Consider the following 21,888-nt stretch of genomic DNA (forward strand, 5'->3'; position numbering starts at 1 on the left):
TTATATTAGATTGAACTTGTGCTCCCCCTAACACCTTCTAACATGTGTAAAAAAAAAAAAGCCTTTCAACAACCATTAAAGAGGTTTCAATTGTATCTAGTCTCTTAACACCTTAGTTTCAATTGTTACTTTAGATTTGGTTGGGCGAGAAATCGATCGAAGAGATACCGCAAGATAGGGTAAGATTGAGGCCAATTGTTTGGTGGCATTGCCAAAGACTGATCTTTCACATCGAGCATATTTATAATGATTTTTTAAGTGCTTAAAATCATACTTTTTCCGTTTCAAACAATCTCAATTTTCAGATAATATCAATTCAATGATAATTTTCTTTCAATTCTGCATCAACCGTTTTTAACCGAACTCTTCAAACCTACTTATGCACCATTCTCAATAACAAAAATACACTATATTCATTAAGGAACTCAAAAGCTCCGAATGTCATCATAATGTTACAAAATATACTCGGCTCCTAAAGTCTTAATCCTGAATATTGACTATGCACCTCTCTTAACACTATCTTCTACTAACATTGACACACAAACGTACACAACAATTTACCAAAAACGTTAGACTGTCAAAGAGAAGCTACTGTGTCGTGGTGAGTGCAGAATGAAGAACATCTTCAAGATACTTTTCAGCTACAGCAAACTGTCTTTTCTTGTCCTCAATTGCTAAAGCAGCCAAAGCTTTATCCTGTAATTAAGACAAATTTAAAGTTCAATCCTTTTTACTCTCTTTTGATGAAATTAAAGGTTCAAGAACTATTTATACACAAAACAAATTGGCAATGTATGAGTAATGGGGAATGAATTACAGGGGGAAGATCTTGGTAGCTCCTTAAAGTATCAAGCATGGGCTTTGTTTTCTTCTCCAACTCTTTCCTATGCTCAGCCATTTCAACCAGTATCCCATGACTGATATCTGGTGAGTAACCCACACGATTAAGCATTGCCTGTCAATTAAAATACTTCATCTAATCACATTTCGAAGGAGACGAGTCTTAAGAGAACCTCCTAAAGAGATTATGATATCATACTTACAGTTATGAAGAAGAAATGTCATTTTTCTTATTTATCCATGTGAACATAATTCAACAGAGTTCAGATTCATCAACTTTAGCATCAATATCAATAAGATGCAACATTATTATTATTATTATTATTATTATTATTATTATTATTATTATTATTATTATTATTATTATTATTATTATTATTATTATTATTATTATTATTATTATTATTATTATTATTATTATTATTATTATTATTATTATTATTATTATTATTATTATTATTATTATTATTATTATTATTATTATTATTATTATTATTATTATTATTATAGGAAACAAGAATTTATCAATAAGATACAACATATCAATCAAATACAACATATATCTATACTTCAAAACAATTTTCTTAATCAACTAGGCCATCAACTATGAAGGGTACTTTTTTCAGTTTTCGAAACTACACTTGGTGTTATATAAAATTGGAAGAAAATAGATAACGGAGCAAGAAATTTAGAAGGCGGAAAGGGTTTTTATTTTTTCTTTTATAAGAAACAGATATATTCATAGAACAAAAGAGAAACAACCTTAAGGACAAGGGACAAGAGGGCCCTTCCCAAGAAAAACTAAAGAATAAGGGCCTTCCGATTGTTGAAAATCATAGCAAGGCTGTAATACTAATTACAAAAGTGTTGGTGTAATTTGTACTCCACCAAGAAGCTATGTGTTGCAACATTGTCCAAAAAGAATCAAAAGAATTATAGTTGTCTTAAAAGTTCTATTATTCCTCTCTTTCCAAATGCACCACAAAAGGGAATGGGTAGCACAACTCCACAAGATGTAACCTTTTGGACAATAATCTCTAATTTTGAGCCCGTCCAACATCCAATTGTCAATCTTCTAAGAAGACAAACCTCCAAGTAAAAGATTCTAAACAGTGTTCCAAGCTTTCCTAGTAAAAATGCAAAGCAAAAATAATCCATAAATGCAAGGGGAAGTTCCTCAATTTAATCCATCCTCCATATGAGGAAACAAGCAACATTCTCCCATGTTTTTTGGGTCCCATCTTTCTAATTTCAGCATAAAAGGACCATAAGTAGCCCATCTGAGAAGCCTTGACCAAGTCTGATCATGGCATTTGGGCAAGGCTTTGTCCAGATGAAACAGATTGAAGATAAAGGTGCGTTGTGTTTGTGCTTGAAGAGCTTCCAAAATTCTATGCCAATCGTCGTGAAAATCACGTTTAGTGACTACTAGGGTGTCCTTCAAACCAGGGTGTCCTCCCAACAAATCTTTCTTACCCTTTTTTCCCCTGTTTTTATTTTCCTCATCGGAGTGGTAAGGTTTCGAGCTTGGAGATTTTTCAGACTAAGAACTCCTTAAAGGGTGAAGAGGTTTAAAATGATTTTCTGATCTGGTTCCTTGGGGAGGTTGTCGGTTCTTTCTCTTTTCAGAATGAGGGTTACTAATTTCATCTTCACCATTCGAAAAGTCCAGCAACAGGCATTTGAAACGTTCCCATCCACTTAAATCAATACCAAATGAACAACAAGGTTTTCTTTCTTTACCGATTTCAGCACCTTCGAAATCTCAAGAAAACTTCCTCTCTTGTTTGTCATTTTCTGAAGCCAAATGAACCCTCCATTGCAAAAACTCTTTCGGAAGAACTTATGGGACTTGGGGGTTTGCAGGACTTCGAGGTGGAAAGGTGTTTACAAACTTAATTTTGCTAAAAAAACAAAAACAAAATAGTTATCAAACAAGACCTAAGTTTTTTGTTCCACTGAAGGGTTTTAATTCACCCAAAAACTTGGAGAACATCTCCAAACATCCTGTATTCCCAAATCATGAGGCCACCCATTGGGGTTCTATGCTATGAAAAAACTCGTATCCAGATGCACACCAGTCTACATACACCATAAACCTGTTTATTTTAATAAGTAGCAATTCAAAAAGAGCACAAGTACCTTGTAGTTGGCACATTGCTGCATATACTGCCGCTCCTTGGCAGCCATTACAGCTAAATTTGTCTTCCAATTATCCATTTGAGCTTCACATGGAGCTACATCATCTTCTAGTTGTGCTAATGTTCTACCAAGTTGTTCGATCATGTCAAAGTGATAACAAACAAAAACCAACACTAAATAGTAAGCACGAATCTGGTAAGAAAGAAATTTCTCCAAAAAACTAACCTCTTCAAATATGTTAATCTAGCTATTGCCTTTCGAGTATGATCCAGTAGAACCTTAGAATCCTTCTCCACCTTTGCCCTCTTCTCCTCAACACTTATTTTCCTCAAAGAAATATCCCCCATTGCAACCAGAAAGCTACATTGTTTAACATTCTCTCAATCAAACAAACACTCACCCAAAATTTCAACCACAAATTCATCAAGAAATTAAGGGATTCCAATTTCATTACCTACTGAGCTCAGTATCCCTAATGTTCAACAAATTCGCCACATTAGCAAGAACTTGCGCCGATGAAACGACATTGGAGGGTAAATTCTCCTGTGCCATCCCTACGCTCTCCAAAATCTCTCTGATTCTCGCCGCTAAAAGCCCCAAAAATCAAAATCAATCAAAATAAACAAAATCTCATAACAAAATTCAACACTCGAAAGCTGAGAGATATAGTGTTTTACCTTGGGCGCGGTACTCGGCGGCCTTGAGGCGGAAGTCTTTGGCCAGAATCTCGGCGGCGCGTGTCTTTGCTTGGGAGAGATTGCAGAGATTGTGCAAATGAGAGACGCTAAAAGGGGTGTATTCAAAATCGGGAACTTCTTTGCCGGCCCTGCCGAATTCGGATCCCAACCACTCCTTCACTTCGGCAATTCGACTAGTTGGATCTGATCCCATTTTCGAATCGGAATCGACCGCCGGTGACATTATATCGCTCATAGTTGGTCGGAAAATGGTATGTTTTTTTATCCCTTAACCAAAAAACAAAAGAAGCAAAAAACAGGAAGACGGAGATTGGAGTAAAGGAGATCGGTGACGGCTCCGAATGATCCGTCGGATCTGCAGGCGTGTAGTGAAAATAGTTTTTAAAATTTGGTCTTCCCTATAATTGTTATTATTATTATTTTGAAAAATATGAAACTTAATTCTGATTTTAAAATCTCCAAATATGTTTCATAATATATACATACATATTTATAAATGGGGATTTGCAAACAAAATTTAGGGTAGAAATTGGAAAATTTACATAAATGTAACAAAATTGTAAACCAATCTGTCTAACAAGTCCATTAAGGCAAATTATTTTTTTCAAAATTTCTTATTTGTCCTTAATCTTTTATTACGATCTTTCAAATCCGATTTTCTTCTTCTTCCCGATTTTTTCACGATCGTCATTTCCGAGTTATTCATATCGTTTTTTATATATCTTTCATCTGGATAATTTGAGCTATTCCGACTAATTTTTCGTAATTTTCGACAACATTCGCTCTGATATCCATTATCTCGATAACATCATTTCTCTTCTTGTCATCTTGGACAATCAAGATCATGTATATTGCTCTGTTGATATCATCTCAGTTTTTCTGGTTTCGGTGAGTATTCTAAATATCGTTTCTCTTTGAACTATTTAGTTGATTATAAAATTTCGTTCAGAATTATATATTTCGGCGTGAAGATAGAATGTTTAGTATATGTAGGTATTGCTGTAAGACATCCTGTATTTGGTTATGAAGATCGTTGAAGGTTTTGATTACTGTTTACGTTGATTTGAGAATTTCTATTTCAGTATGAATGTCGTTTGAGTTTTTTTTTGTTGGTAAGAATTAAGGTTTTTTATTTCGTTTTGAACTTTTAAGAATCACTGTAAGATGTGTAAATCATTATGAAGATCGATAGTTTTATGTTTTTCAAGATAATTTTCATTGAATTACTTGATCATTTGCCTCTATCAACATGATCGTTTAACAATATACAGACGATCGTTTTGTTATATGAAGACGATCGTTCATCTTTATGAACACGAAAATTTTCAATATTTTGTATGATCTACATCTTTAAACGATTTTGTATCGAATTCAATACGATTATTTAAACGATGAGCGTTTAAAAACGATTGTGTATCAATTTCAATAAGATGGTTTAAACGAACAGTATCTTTTAATGATCATGTATCAAATTGGATATGATGGTTTAAACGTAAACGATCGTTTAATTATTATATGTGATCGTCTATTTGTGTTAAACGATCGTTTAGTATTTATTAACTACTTTGCACGATGGTTTAAACGATCAGTGTCTTTAAACGATCATGTATTGGTGTTAAACAACTTCTTTGCACAATGGTTTAAACGATCAGTATCTTTAAATGATCGTTTAATTTATTATATACGATCGTGTATTGGTGATAAACGATCGTTTAGTATTTATTAACTTCTTTGCACGATCATTTAGTATTCTCTTATTATATCTAAATACTTAATTATATTTTCTTTTTTTCCAGATTAGAATGTCTATTCCTATAGTTGTTTTTTATGGAGGTCAATGTAAAGACTGCAATGTTTATGAGAATTACTCAGTGTCCGGACTTTTGGTAGATATGCGAGTCAGCTTTAATTCTTTGGTTTCTTTGATATGTGAACAACTTGAATTGGATGAATCAGCAGAATTATCTGTTTTACTTGATTTTGGTAAAAGTAATTTTCAAACTGTGGTGCCGATAAAGAAGAACAATGATATTGCTTGGTATTTAGCTTTTGTTAAAGATGCAACTAGTAGACATCCATTAGTTGCGCATGTAAGTGTTGATTGTTTGGGAACGTCTTCTTCATCTAGTAGTGTACGGGGGAATGTTGATATGCCACTGAATATAGGTTTTTCTTCTTCTGTTTCAAATGATGAAGTTATAAGACACATCTCTTATTATTCTGATTTGAAGGAAAAAAGTTTATTTGAAAGTAAAGAAGTGCTTTCAAAGTGTTTTTGCATAATAGCAGTGAAGAACAACTTTCAATTTAGGACTACAGTATCAAATTTGAGGTCTCTTGAATTTAGATGTCTGCAAGAAGGCTGCAAATGGTATGTAAAGGCATTTCGTTATAAGAAGAGTGTTTGTGGATGCTATGAAAATACACTTCTGAGCATGATTGTTAATTATTGAGTACTGCCCAAAGTTCTCACATGCATGCTTCTTCAACAATAATTGGCAATTGTTTGATAGATGATTTTAGATTCATGTCTACTGATCATTTCATTCCTAAAGAGATTGTGCATAAGGCTCGTACAAATCTTAGAGTTAATATAAGTTATCAGAAAGCTTGTAGGGCAAAAGAACATATGGTAAAGATATTATACGGTGACACAGTTGAATCGTATGCATTGATTCCAAGATTCTTTGATAAATTGGTTGAATCTAACCCAGGTATGATCAGTTTTTTTATATCAAATTTAAATTGATTTGCAGATAGATGTGGATAGACTAATATCACAGTCTATCTAGATAGACCAATATTGGCATCTTTGATATTCTTTCTGTTCTTTTTTGTTTGTGCTGATAGAAATGTGTTTTTAATTATTATAAGTACATGCACTGCTTTAGAAATGGATGATATTGATCATTTCAAGTTTTGTTTTATGGCTTTTGGTACACTAATTGAAGGGTGGAAATATTGTAGACCTATTATTTCTGTTGATGGGACATTTTTGAAGTGTAAGTTTGGTGGCATCCTATTAGCAGCTTCATCACAAGATAGTAACAATCAAATCTTCCTTCTTTCTTTTACCATTGTAGATTCTGAAAATGATGCATATTGGACATGGTTTTTTAAGAAGATACGAAGTAGTTTTCAAAGCAAGCTAATTTAGTCATTGTTTTTTATAGACATCTTAGCATCCCCAAAAGAGTTTTAAGAGTGTTTCCTGATGTTGAGTATTTTGTGTGCACAAAACATCTTTTAAGTAACTTGAAGCTCCATTTTAAGGATCCACTACTTAATAAGTATTTTTTTAGCTGTGCTTATGCCTATACTGTTGAAGAATTTGAGTACCACATGAGATGCATGGAGTTTGTTTGTTCAAATATTAGAGATTATCTTAGTAGTGTTGGTTTTGAGAAGTGGTCTCGGGCATATTCACATAGACGAGTTATAAAATGATGACATCAAATTGTGCAGAAAGTGTAAATTTTGTGTTTAAAGATCCTAGAGAACTACCTGTGGCAATGATGCTTTGTTCAAATAAGGATGTATTGCAAAAGTGGTTTTATGAACGAAGTAAAGCTGCTTTTACAATGAAGAGTCATTTGACTTCTTGGACTGAGAACATTCTACGTTTAGAACATGAAAAGTCGACAAGATTATTGGTAAGATTATTTATTTATTTATTTTCTCGAACAGTTAGAGATAGATTGCTATCTTTCTCTATCCAATAGATAAAGATAGCAATTCATCTCAGATAGGCACTGATAGATTAATATCTATACATATTTGATGTATATAGAGATTGGAATCTATTTCTTCTTATGTTATTAATTGTCTTTATTTGTGTTATGTATTAGGTTGATCCAATAAGTACAACTGAATACCAAGTAACTGATGGAAATCAACCGTTTATTATGAAGTTAAACGTGTGATGTTGAAGAAATTCCTTGTGCACATGCTCTTGCTGTTCTACGAATGCTTAATTTAGATACCTATTCTTATGTATCTAAGTTTTATATAGAGAAACACTATCAGCAACATACAATGGTTGTATTCAACCTGTTGGATCTCATTTTGATTGAAAAGTTGTAGATTCTGTCATGAAAATATTACCTCCAGTCTTTAAACAGCAGGCTGGAAGACCAAGAAAACAAAGAATTCCATTTGTTGGGGAATTTAGTAGTTGAACCAGATGTTCCAATTATAATCGTAAAGGACATAATAGTAGGACTTGTAAGCAAGGCAAGGTTTGAACAATTAATGAAAAATCGTACTATCTTTCTTTCCTTATTATGTACACATGTTTGTTATTAAATTTGATGGAGAGTTGATATCGTTTAGACATTAGATATATAAATGATCGCTTAATATTTTTTATGTTTATTAAGAAGATCGTTTAGACTTTACTAAATGATCGCTTAAATATATATGCGTGATCTTTTACATTAGTGTGATACATATAAACGATCACTTAATATTCTTCACTTGTACGTTAGGAAATGGCTTAATATTCTTTTAGATATTTGTGTGGTTTATATAAACGATCGTTTAATATTTTTTATGTTTATTAAGAAGATTGTTTAGACTTTATTAAACGATCGCTTAAAGATATATGCGCAATCTTTTAAATTAGTGTGATACATATAAATGATCGCTTAATATTCTTCATCTGTACGTTAGGAAATCGCTTAATATTCTTTTAGATATTTGTGTGGTTTATATAAACGATCGCTTAATATTTTTTATTCTTATTAAGAAGATCGTTTAAACTTTACTAAACGATCGCTTAAAGATATATGCACGATCTTTTACATTAGTGTGATACATATAAACGATCGATTAATATTCTTTTAGATATTTGTGTGGTTTATATAAACGATCGCTTAATATTTTTTATGTTTATTAAGAAGATTGTTTAGACTTTACTAAATGATCACTTAAATATATATGCGCGATTTTTTACATTAGTGTGATACATATAAACGATCGCTTAATATTCTTCACCTGTACGTTAGGAAATCGCTTAATATTATTTTAGATATTAGTGTGGTTTATATAAACGATCGCTTAATATTTTTTATGTTTATTAAGTTGATGGTTTAGACTTTACTAAACGATCGCTTAATATTTTTTATTTTTATTAAGAAGATCGTTTAGACTTTACTAAACGATCGCTTAAAGATATATGCGCGATGAGTATTTCTGTACACGAATATTTTTATATTTTTATACAATTGTTTTATGATATGTATCTAAACAAATACAAACATTAACTCAAAAGTAAAAGAACCAAATATATATTTATTTACCAAAGGTATTTATTTGCCCAAAGTTCCAGTACATACTGTTGTCTAAACAGTTTCATGTTTTTGACAATTAGACAATCATGATCAGCATTTGTTAGAAGGCATTCAATAAATTTAGAACAGAAAATGTCATAATCCAATGGACGCTCTCTCTATAATGTGGTAGTTGATCTGAGTACTGGCCAAGGGCCATATTTGAATCTTTTTGAATGAAGGTCTGCTCCAATTGCAATTGTGAGTGAGGCAATGCATCATGCAGACATTTCAAGAGCTTGACTAACAAGTTTCTTCCCAACATAATTTGGGATCGAGTCGAACACGTAGATCTTGCATTTCTTCATATCAGTTGCAATAGCCAACGAGTGTTCTTTTATGTTGATGCAGCCAATCACGTAGTTGACTTCTCCTCACCCTGGTTTTTCTTGGAAATCACCAACAGTTGTGTTGAAATAGTATTCCAAATCTTCTTCTGTCCATAGATTTAAGTGTGCTGTTGTGTTTTTCCAATCAACTTTCTTATTGTCTGCTGTCAGCAGATGAGTATCGAAAAGGTGTTGTCAAACTATGTAGTGTGGCTTATCGATTCAAGTCTTGAAGAACAAGTAAAAAAATTTAGTCAGAATATAATTATACAGTTTAACTTCTATACAAAAGAAAATTAAAAAATAACAACTTACTATAAACGCAGAATCTATTGCTCTAAAAGTATGCTCGCAAAGTTTCTTGATGTACAACATTATTTTTCTACGAGTGGGATAATAGCAAATTCATGGTTTACAAAAAAAATTAAACGATCGTTTAATGAATGAAAGAAGAGTATAAGCGATCGATTAGAAAATACAAGTGATCGTTTAGAAAATACGAGTGATCGTTTACAACTTTTTTTTCCTTACTAGGCGATTGTGTAATATATATAAACGATCGTTTGGTTTAGATAAAGTATGTTATACTCAATCATGTATTTTTATATATAAAATAAAATTTTGGAAAGAGTACTTACGTCTCCTAGTATCCATGTGTTTTCTTCAAGCTTTTTGAAAAAAAATCTTTCTTTCTGGTTGTGGAGACTACTTTCCTTTCTTCATGAGTTGTTTTTCTTGATCTTTTCCATTCTAACTGTTCGTTCCATAAATTTTCATCCACTTGCCACATGGGATTATATGTATCTACATCAATGATTTCGACATCTGGGACAAGTATTATCGGTTCTGATATGATCTCAGTAGATGTTGTAGGTGGATTAACTTGTTGACCTTGATCACGCACGTTTTTATTTGCTATTTTACATAGCTTTCTTCTCTTCATTGATTTTTGTTGATCTTCATTTGTTTCCTATAATGCACAATGTTGTTAACTAAGGAAAAAATAAAAAACAATAATAATTGATGCAAAGTACTTCAGAGTTGTTTTATATACATATCAATATAGGTTCTAAATCAATTGTAGAACTTTCTTTCTGCGTTACTGGTTCATTTTCAACCAAAGTAACTGTTTCATTATTTTTTTGAATCTCAACTTGTTGTTTTGTTCTTTCCTGTAATGTATGATATTAGACAAGTAACAAACTATTAATTTAAAGGACTACATATTTTGTTGTGTATACATACCAATTGAGATTCTATTTTTTCAGTTGAGGTAGATTGCTACACATTTCCAGTTGTTTGATCCTCAGTTACTTGTTCATTTTCTTTTTCTTTTTCTATCTCAGCCAAAGTAACTAGTTGATCATTTTTTTTGTATTTCCTACAATGCATAATATTAGATAAGAAACAAACTTTTAATTGAAAGGACTACACAGTTGTTGTGTATACATACAAGTTGAAATTCTTCATTTACAATAGAAATTGATGGTGGCACCTCATGAATTTGTAGAGTTTGATCCAATGGAGCCATTGCAGGTTGGTTAAGAGTACTACTTGATGATAGTACATCTAACAAAGTGGAAGAGGTTCACAAGTGGAAATGTAGTAATCATTTCTGGCAGGTATTTTTCTTTCTGACTTTGAGCATTTAGATTATTCGATATATCTCTTATAGTCAATAGCAAGTCTGCATCCCTGCCGTCTATGATTATATCACTACCAGATTCCTCTTGATGTTCCTTAAAGAAAATGAGAAAAAAAAAATGAGAATAAGAAAAAAAATACAATTGTTACTTATTCGAAACGTAAGCAATTTTGAACATTATAAAGCAGTAAACAATGAATGAAATGTTAACCTTTGAGTTTCCATGTTATGATCTTGAGTGTGTTGTTCTTCAACATATGGCTGGTCATTACTCATCATATCTTCTCTATTCTGATGATCATCATTTTTATGCATATTGTCTTGATTAAATCCATCATGAAGATCATCTTGGAAGTGATGAGTATCATCATTGCCTTGATTTTGATTTTGATTTTGATTCTAATAAATAAATAAAAATGAAAATTAAATTAAAAAAATGATTGCTAAACGATCGTGTATAAAAAAATTAAATGATGATGTACAATCCTAAACGATCGTGTAACTATGATAAACAATCGTTCAAATTTGACAGGCGATCAGATATTTTAGTTACACAATCGTTTATTTATACAACTGATAAATGAAATACTTTCTGAAAACGAAGTTTACCTGGAGCAATCTCTCCAGCATTTGCTTCATTTTAGACATCTCCAATGACTGCTTTCTGATTGTGTCATCCATCCTACAGGCTATAGAAGTTAACACGGATACATCCTTATGAACTTCTTTGATGTCCTTTTTCAGTCTTTTGTAGGATTTTGAATGACTTTGTTGTTTTTTGTCATTGGATCTGTGGCTTTTCTTCTTGGTCATTGGATGCATTTTGGACTTATCAGCCACTGTTTGTCTTTTTTTCTTTCGTGGTGACAGTTGTGGAGATGAGGTTGACTGCAAGTTGTTGTTGTCCAATGATTGATTGTTTGTTGTATCATCAGGAGTAGTGTTATCACTGTTGTTAATATCTTGCATGGATTCATCGTCCTCCATTTTCATGTTATCATCCCCTCGAATTCGACTTTCTATGAAAGCTTTCTCTTGGGTTGATAGCTTGAGTTTAGCTTAAACAACAGTCTACAATGTTACAATCAAAGAATTGTTAATACGTTGTATATCAAACAAGCTAGTAAATGATCGTTTATAAAAAAAATATGATACTTATTATGGTATTTGACATAAACGATATTGCATTAAGCTAAATGATCGTTTAACAAATGTAAATGATCGTGTCATTGGTTTACACAATCGTGTAATTGTTAAACGATCATGCAATTGTTTTAAACGATCGATGAAAAGTTTTACTTACATTCTTATTGTGGAATATGTTCTTCTGCAACATTTTGTAAGATGGAGCTTGTGTGCAATTCCATCTTAATATTCTAGGGATTGATCCCTTGCTGTTTTTTGTGACTAGGTGCTCACTTGCAGTTGAGAGTATTTCATAAGCCCACACCTAAAACATTTAAACAAATATGTTAAACTTTGATGTTTAATTTATATTTAATTAAAGTGTATAAACAAATAAAAATTACCTGAAAAAAAAGTACATAGCCTTTTATGTTGTAGTATGCCACGACTTTGGAACTTTTTGCCCTCTTTAACTCCTATGCTTCTTTTTTACTTTGTAGAATTGTCTTCAAATTGTTAAGCAAACGAGTGTAGAAGAAAGTTGACCAATCAAAGTTCTTGAAAACTTCTTCATCATCGACTTTTTCCAGAATATTCATATCAAACTATGTTTTTTTATCCTTCCCGACCATCACAGTTTCTATAGAAAAGGGCTAGGGAGACCTTCACATCATCTTCATCATTTGTAAACTCAAAGTTTTTGAAAATTTCTTCAAGTTCCAAGCACGTTATTATTTTCTTGTTCTCTGATCCAAATAGAAGGGTCTGTAGGCGCTTATTATCATACAATACAAGAGACGGGGGTACTCCCGACGCACAAAAACGTCAGAGAAAGTGAAAAAACGTCGAGAAAGGATATGCAACGTTTTTCACGACGTCAGGAATAATGTCAGGAGAAATGAGTCGGGCGAGGCATTCCTGATGCCATACCAACACAGCGTCAGGAATGCCTCTCACGACGCTGTGACATGCGTCGGCCAAAGTGGCATTGACAATGCCTCTTCCGATGTTTTTTTCCCAACGTCTGGTGTGCGTCAGAAAACCCTTACCCGATGTGTCTTATGCATCCTAGTTCCGACGTTTCATTGCATCAGGGATTCCTTTTTATATATTTTTTTTTAAATATGTAATTTCTAATTTTTTTTCCCTAAAATATTTTGCTCAAACATTCACAAAGACATTTAGATTGTTCAAATATTTTTCCCGACGTTTTGGATTAAATTAAAACAAATTTAATATAAATTAATAAATTAAGAAATACAAACACAAATTAAAAAAAAGATTTAAAATTAATAATACGAATAAGTTCAAAAAATATTAGTAAGTTTAATACAAAAAATGTAGTTCTCATAATACAAAAAAAAATGCAAACATAACGAAAAGTCTCCCAACGAGGTGCATACGCGTCATTCTACACCTTCGGTCCTACAATGATATAAAAGTAACTAAGTTTAGTACATATATTCATATGTTCACTGTATACTATCATTGCAAAAACTTAAGAATAATGGAGACATATATACGTACTGCAGAGCTAGGGATCATGTGGTGGTCCCTGTTGTGCACGAGTGAAGTCTTCTATCAACTTTTGCATTCGTTCCACTTGTGACGCTAACACTTGGTGACTTCTATCTTGCACTTTAATTTGTTCCAAAGCTTCATTAAGTTTATCTTATAATTCAATCTCTTTTTGTTGGACTGCAGACAAGATGTCAAGGAACTGCTCGCACTCGTTGTCTTGCAGGCCTTCGGCTTGGGTCCCTAACCAAGGCCTTTTGAGTAGCCTGGTCGTCCACCCAACACCTGATCGTATATCTCATCCTCAGAGAGTGGTTGACTACCTTCTAGGGTAGACTGGGATTGGAGTTCTAGCATTTGATTCTGTAACAAATTTAAAAACTATGTTAGGTAACGTGCAAAAATATATAATGAAAGAGGACAACTAATAAGGGCATAACTTACATGCGCATCCTCTACGGCCTGGGACACGAATGTCCCAACTTGAACGTGTGTTTCTCGGAACAACTCCACACAATCGACCAGCTCTCATTTTCTCTCACCGAGCTCATATTGTCGTTGTAGAAATGACTTGGACCCGCTACTATGATTGTAAGGCATCTTCTGTCTAGCAACCTTGTTCGTCCGTGATTGCTCCTGCAAGCAGCCTTGTTCGTTCTTGATTGGTCCTGCATGAAAATAATTATATTATTTATTTCTTATATATATTAAAACTTAAAATCATAATTAATCATGAGAAATACCTGGAATGCACGACTCATATAGTGGTTGCAGAAGAAGTGTCAATCCTCATGACGTCCAACTAATGCGTTTGTTGGGTTAGCACGAGTCTCATCTAAGTGGCTGTACTTTTTGAAGTGTTTGTGACAGTCGACCCGAAACTCTTTAAAAGTCGTGGACATCTGATGTTCAACAAATCTATTCATTGCTTGATCAATGAAATCAAGCACAAAAAATCGCTACACATTACAAACATAACACATTAGATTGGTTAAACTTATATATGTTTAAAATGAAATCATAAATGTGTAGTGCACATAATTACCTGGATGTCGCCCTTAACGATCTCAATGTATTCTCTCCCAATGTCTGCCTTCTTAAGGCAGCGGACGGGAAATGTCTTTCGCATGCACACCCTATCGCCTAGCTGAAGCGAACGGCGTGTGGGGAAATAGGCTTCTCCGCTTCAGGGGCGATCGTTATCGGAATGCGGTCATTTATTGCAACATGACGCTCCAACTCCAAGAGTCGAGACTGTGCACGTCTCATAGGAGTCGGAGTCGCAGGTTGTTGAGAAGAAGACCCTACTCAATAAATCGATAATAACATATTAATGTTAGAAAGAAAACATGAAATAATCGTAAGTTAAAATGAAGGAAATTCTTAGACTCACCCGCATTGTTGCCCACAGAAAACGACTCTCCCGCGATGTTATCTAAATTGTCCTCAAACTCGAGGAACATAGCGTCCATCTCCATAAAATTATTACGTGGGTATGACGATGACATAATGGCTGTAGACATAAAAAATAAACATGAAGCAAATACGAACACATAGCTAGAATTAAAATATATAAACTACATAAATATGTGGATACGTGGTTTGTCACTATAACTGGAGGAGGTGAGATTGATTTGAAAGAGAAGGGTATGTTTTTATTTGATTTTCTAATAAATATTCAGTGTTAATTATTTAAAAATTGAATTAATTGTAATTAAATTATGTTTAGCTTGTTTTCACATATAACAAATCAATCAATTTATTATCTTCTCGTCATTTAAAATAATTATCTATTAAAATTATTTATTTGCCAATTTTTCACTTAAAAATAATTAAAAATTTAAATTAATTGAGTGAAAGTTAACGATAAATACTAACTTAAACATTAGCATAAGAAATTAACGGTAGACAGGTAAATATTGAAACTTATATACCAAAAAAAAACTAATTTCAAATCTAAGAGTAAAAACGTAACCTCTTGAAATTTAGTTAAAGATATAGAGTAGCATTTTGAAATCTAGAAATCAAATCAAACACTAATTCTAAACTCTGGCGTCCAACTTCTATTTATTTATTTCAAGGTATCTTAATTTAGAGTGATTTTTAGAAACAAACAAATAGAAAATTTCACATGGAAGTGATTCATGAAAGAATGATTATGGGAAAAAATGAGGAAGTTGGGACAGCCAAGAATTAAGAAAAAAAGACAATAATTTTGTTGTTCAAATTCCCATAAAATCCATTCCTTCACTTAACTCTTTCATCTTTGCATACATTTCTATATAAATTCTTCCTTCCATTTCGGTATATAAGCAAAGCCCCACATTTCTTTTTCTTTGCCTAATTTCTCTCTACACCGTTCTTTCTCTACAACCAAACAAATAAAAACATACCCTTCTCCTTCAAATCAATCCCTTCTATTTTTAGTTTTTGTTCCCAATTCAATTTTTAATTTAACTATAAATCCCCCAATTTTCAATTTAACTATAAACCCTAAACCCTAAACCCTTTAAATTTCAATTTAACTATAAACCCCCCTCCAATTCAATTTTCAATTTAACTATAAATCCTAAACTCTAAACCCTTCAAATTTCAATTCAACCACAAATTATACACATTCTATACAAAAATACATTTAACAAACAAAAATTTATTCCAAAACAAAATCCTAAAACAATTTTCTTAAAAAAAAAAAAACCCTAAAACTTATATTTAAACTAAACAAACTTTATATTTAAGCTTACCTAAGATGGCAGACAGCGGCGAGGGACAACAACAACGACAGAACGGACGGCGGCGAGCTACGGACGACGACGAATCTTCGTTTCTCTCTTCTCCCTCTCCCTTTCGTTTTCAGTTGCGTAAAATAAAATTGAAACATTTAAAAAGGGGATCTCCCGATGCAACATGAAAACGTCATCGGGAGATCCCATTTATGGCATCGGGAATAAGGGTATTCCCGACACGTAATAGTGCATCGTTAAAACCCCTTATTACCGATGTCGTTCCCAACGCTCTGTGCATGGTGTTGGGAATAAGGTGTATTTAAATTTAATTTGGCCTTATTCCCGACGTCGTTTGGCTGACGCGTGCTTGACGTGTCGAGAATATCCTTTTTCTTGATGCCACTCCCGACGCATTGTGTATGGCATCGGGAATAGGGTTTTTTCCGATGCGGCTTTCACAACACGTCTGTCCAGCATCAGGAATACCCTTATTCCCAACGTTCTTTGTGCCGATGTCTTTTTTGGCGTCAGAAAAGTCCCTATTTCTTGTAATGATAGTCTTTCTCCAATGTTACTCTGGTTGGCCACAATCCGGTAATGATGTTGAATTCATTTTAGGTGAGGTGAAACAGACATTCTTCCCCAAAACAGAAAAACATATTCCATTTGCGTTGGCTTCTTCAGGTATCTACCTCAGCAAGAAAATGATGGATTAACTGCCCATTTAAGACCATGTTGACATTCAGTAGTGGACCGAAAATTGATTTTTGGAACATCTACAGTTGTTCCTTGGTCAGTTTATCTTTAATAAGACAGCCAATCTTGTGCACTTGGCATGAGACAGTGGTAGGAAAGTATTTGTTGATTGGTACAGCCATCCTGAAAATAATGATCATAATATACTTTCGTTATGTACACGATCGTTTATAAAAAAAACTAAACCATAAGCCCTAAAATTAAACTATCGTTTACTTGATGGAACACATAGTTTAATCCAAATAGAAAGTAATAATAAATTGAAACATTTATCAATCTGAAGAATAGAAGTTTAAACAAATTCGAAAACCTAAACGATTGAGAATAAGAATTTAAGAACATAACGATCGTTTTTCAAGACAGAAGTCGAAACGTTTGAAATATAAAGAAGGAAAAGTGTAATAACGTGAAGAGAAAAGTTCTTGGAATTGAGAGAAATATTATAGTAGGAAAAGTTCAGTAAAATACCTTTTGACGTTGAAGAGAAAAATGGACTGAGAGAAGAATGGAATTGGAAATCCTTGAGACAAAATGCTAAGTGATCAATGCCTTTGTGTATTGCGAAGTGAGGGATAACGAAGAAGGCAGAACGTATATATTGGTTGTTTTTACCAAAGGGGTAATATTGTAAATTCGCGTACTTTTTTTAAAATGTTCGATCGCATTCTTTACTGTTTAATATATATATATAAACGATCGTTTAATGAAGTCAAAACGATCTTTTAAAAAATGTAATTAATCACGTTGTTAAATGATTGAAAAAACATATAATGTTAAATGATGATGTTCTACAACTAAACGATCATGTAGGATATCATTTATAAGATGTACAATTTACGCGATCGTGTAGTATATTATTTAAGCGTATATGTCTATATGCGATTAAACGATGGTATTGTTGAATATGAAAATCGTGGTAATAAATGTAATTGATCCCTTTGTACGTTTTACAAGATAATGTAGGATATAAAGAGTTAAATGAAATACGGATTTCTCGAGTATAAAATAAAGAAATTTTTTAAAGTTAAATTTAATGATTTGAAGCTTTACAAACATTATAAATTATCTCTAAAATATTGAGAAATTTATAAGTCAGAGGATGGAGCAGTATCAATGTATTATTGAGCTGACATTCTTCTTTCGTTTCTCTTACTGCTTTCTCCTTGTGTTGAGACTTATGACTACAATTTAAATTTGAGATAAAAATGGATGTAAAATCTAAATTTTGAAATATTTAAATACGCTTAATTATCTCAAAAAGTAGAATTCGAGATTTTATTTTATTTTATTTTAAAATATGTTTGAATATCTCAAAAGTGAAATCCGAGATTTTATTCCAAAATAAAATAATATAAGATAATTGAATTTTAATTTTATTTTATTATTTGAAAATTTTAAAATCATTCCAAATCCTATTAGGAATTGGATACAAGTCTTATAAATAGACTCATACCTTGATTATTCTTTCCTCATTAAGTAGAACCAAGGTATGAAAGAAAAAAAGCATTTCTTCTCCCTTTTTTTTTCTTCTTTTCTAATAATTTTTCATTTTAACTCTCTGTCCCTTTTTTTTAAGAACTAAAGTTGTCGTGCCTCTTTTTACTTCCAAACTCGTCTTCAAAAGATGAGGATTTTTTCTTCTTTCCTCTTTTTTTTATTATTCTTTTTTTTTCGTAATCATTTATAGAGGTGACTCCGTTGTCAGCGATTCAACTTCTACTGGAGGATGATCGGGCTTTTGCCATCAGATCCACCGTCCTGTTAGAGCAATTGGGCATCTTCGTCGTTTAGAGAGGTGACTCCACCATTAGCGATCCAACTTATACTAGGGGACAATTGGGTTTTTTCCGTCAGATCCACCACCCTAGTAGGAGCAATCGGACACCTTCGTCATTTGGAGAGGTGACTTCGCCGTCAGCAATCCAACATCTACCAAGGGATGATCGGGCTTTTGCCGCCAGATCCACCGCCCTGGTAGGAGCAATCGGACACCTTAGTCGTTTGGAGAGGTGACTCCGCTGTCAGCGATGCAACTTTTATTAGAGGAGATTGGGCTTTTACAGTAAAATCCACTGTCCTGGTAGGAGCGATCGAACACCTTCGTCGTTTGGAGAGGTCACTCTACCGTTAGCTATCCAACTTCTACTCGAGGACGATCAGGCTTTTGCCGTTAGATCCACCACCCTAGTAGAAGCGCTCGGGCACCTTCATTGTTTGGAGAGGTGACTTCGCTGTCAGAGATCCAACTCTACTCGGGGACGATCAGGTTTTTGTCGTCAGATCCACTACCTTGGTAGGAACTATTAGGCACCTTCATCGTTTGGAGAGGTGACTCCGCTGTCAACGATCCAACTTCTACTAGGGATGATCGGGCTTTTACCGTCAGATCCATCGTCCTGGTATGAGCGACCAGACACCTTCGTCATTTGAAGAGGTGACTCCGTCGTCAGCAATCCAACTTCTACTAGAGGGCAATCAGACTTTTGCCGTTAGATCCACTGCCTTATTAGGAGCAATCAGGCGCTTTCGTCGTTTGGAGAGGTGATTTCGCCGTCAGCGATCCAACTTCTACTGGGGGGACGATCGAGCTTTTGCCATCAGATCCACTATCTTGGTAGGAGTGGTCGAACATCTTCGTCGTTTGGAGATGCTGATGCAAAAATGTTGTCGACATTTCATGAATCTTTAGAAAACACATTAGAAGAGCTTAAGAACCTTAAATGGACCCCTTGATTTGGCCTTCTTTTCTTTATTAAATTTTTCTATTTTAACTTACGAGTTAGAAATTTGTAATAAAACTTTTATTTTTTGATCACTCGAGTTTTCATTTTCCTTATATTGAATGCAATTTGTCGTTATTTTTTTCTCATTTAATTGGTATTCATATATATTCTGATTGTTTGGGAGCCTCCGTGATAAATGATGCTCTAATTATGGCCTTAGCTCAAGGGCTTTTTCTTTCTTTTTTGTTTACTTAGATTTCTTTAAGTTGCCTACGTACCCTTTATATATAGAAGGATCAAGTCATAACGTAGTTCAACGTTTCTCTTAGAGTTGAGCGTCGTTTTTCATCGCCATCATGATTTCTTTCATTTTTTGTTTCTTTTCTTTTAAAGAAAGATTTCAATGGAGTCTCTTGAACAACCATAGACTCGTTTAGGACACTATTTGTAATCTTTTTTGTATCATTGATTTCATTCTTGTCACTACTCGTTCTTTGAATCAAAAAATCTTTTGCTTCTCTATTGGCAATACTCAACTCCATATCATGGGCGCGAATTGAAAATTCTTCAAACGTGCGAGGTTTTATTCCTCGTAAAATATAGAGAAGTTCCAAGTGCATACCTTAGGTGCACATCTCCATTGTAGATAGTTATATGAGCTTGTCTTTGCAATCCAAGCTTAGAGCTCTCCATCGGTTTATGTAGTCGATGACTGGCTCTCCCTTCCGCTGTTTGGTGTTTGTCAATTCCATCATGCTGACGACACGCCTAGTGCTATAGAAGCGGTTGAGAATCTCTATTTTTCAGTTGTTTGCAGCCGTCAATTGCTTCTGGCTCTATATTAGTATACCACTCAGAAAGCATTTTCTTTTAAGCTTCGAACGAACTGCCTGACTAGTTGGTCTCCTCTTAATCCTGTATTTTCGCATGTTCTGACGAAGTGAGCAATGTGCTGTTTTGGGTTTCCCTTTCTATCGAACTGCTGGAATTTTGGATACCCAAATAGTATTCTCAAGTTGTCAATTCACTTGGTGTATGGCTTAGAGTACATGAAGGAAGTTTGTGGCGGTCCTCTATACTAAGCTCTAATGAAATTTGCGATCCTATCCTGTAGATGTTAGACTGAAAGGAAGGCGACAGACATAGACTGTTGCGTCCGATTTTCCTACAACACAGTTTTTCCCTTATCATCAACTTTAACAGCAGGAGTTTTGTTCGACTCAGCAGTTTCCCAAGCCTTCATTTGATCTTTCAAGGTAGGGATTTCATGATCTCGCTCCTCAACAACTTTTATTAGGAAATTTATTTTCCTCTCCATCTCTGCCATCATGATAGACACTACTTCAAGGTGTGATTCTTTGTCTGATAGATTACAAGCAGGCGTAGAGTTGTTGAACAAAGGATTCTCTCTGATGATGATCCCGCCTTTAGGAGATTCTATCAATTGTTCCAAACTTTTCTTCTTGAGGATAAAACCTTGTTCTTGTTTTTGCATGCTTCTTTTTAAGTGACTTTGGGTAACAAGTCCAGTGTAAGAGTCGTTTGCAATAATAGCTTTGGATGTAACTTTTCTTGGTGCCATTAGCTTATCTGTAGATTTGGATGACGAGAGAGAGATGAGAGGTAGAGACGTCCCACTGGATGTGCCAATTTGTTCAAACGAGATTTTCAGAGAAATTTGGTTTGTGGAGTTGAACTTGTGTTGATGTTGTATTTATGTTGATTTGATGCGATGTGGTTCGATCTCTAGAATTTTATCTTCTAATTCTCTCTCGTCTGGATGCTTACGCTTGATTTGAGAAAACGGAGCGCGTGATGTTCTTAAAGTTAGAGTCTTGGAAGAAAGCTTGTATCTTCAAAGAAGCTTCAATCTTCGAGGGTGGTCTGTTGGGGAGTCTTCTAGCTCTTGGGAGAATTTTCTCTATATCTTCTGGAGTCAAAAATTTCCAACCCCCACAAATGAAGAGAACTCTTCTATTTATAGAGTTCCCTAGTGGGCTTTTGTAAACTTGGGTCTGGTCTGGTCCATGGACCATACCCATGGGCTCAATCACAC

The 21,888-nt window shown here is 33.8% G+C and overlaps 1 protein-coding gene across 3 annotated transcripts; it reads right to left on the reverse strand.

The window, feature by feature from the left end:
* Positions 1–394: 394 nt before the first annotated feature.
* LOC103495806 (AUGMIN subunit 1) lies at positions 395–4,239 on the reverse strand. 3 transcript variants are annotated; one of them, XM_008457471.2, is made up of 6 exons: positions 3,660–4,239; positions 3,437–3,569; positions 3,208–3,342; positions 2,983–3,106; positions 818–955; positions 395–696 (listed from the first exon to the last, which is right to left on the reverse strand). In XM_008457471.2, exons 1-6 carry the CDS (start codon positions 3,913–3,915, stop codon positions 589–591), a joined length of 894 nt encoding a protein of 297 aa, XP_008455693.1. In that variant the 5' UTR covers positions 3,916–4,239; the 3' UTR covers positions 395–588. The 3 variants fall into 3 exon arrangements, with proteins under 3 accessions (XP_008455693.1, XP_050944294.1, XP_050944293.1); XM_051088336.1 differs by having other exon boundaries at positions 547–696; positions 818–924; positions 3,660–4,088; XM_051088337.1 differs by lacking the exons at positions 3,437–3,569; positions 3,660–4,239 and having other exon boundaries at positions 818–924.
* Between the last annotated feature and the right edge of the window lie 17,649 nt (positions 4,240–21,888).

This window comes from Cucumis melo, chromosome 8 (assembly GCF_025177605.1).
Source record: "Cucumis melo cultivar AY chromosome 8, USDA_Cmelo_AY_1.0, whole genome shotgun sequence".
NCBI classification, from domain to species: domain Eukaryota; kingdom Viridiplantae; phylum Streptophyta; class Magnoliopsida; order Cucurbitales; family Cucurbitaceae; genus Cucumis; species Cucumis melo.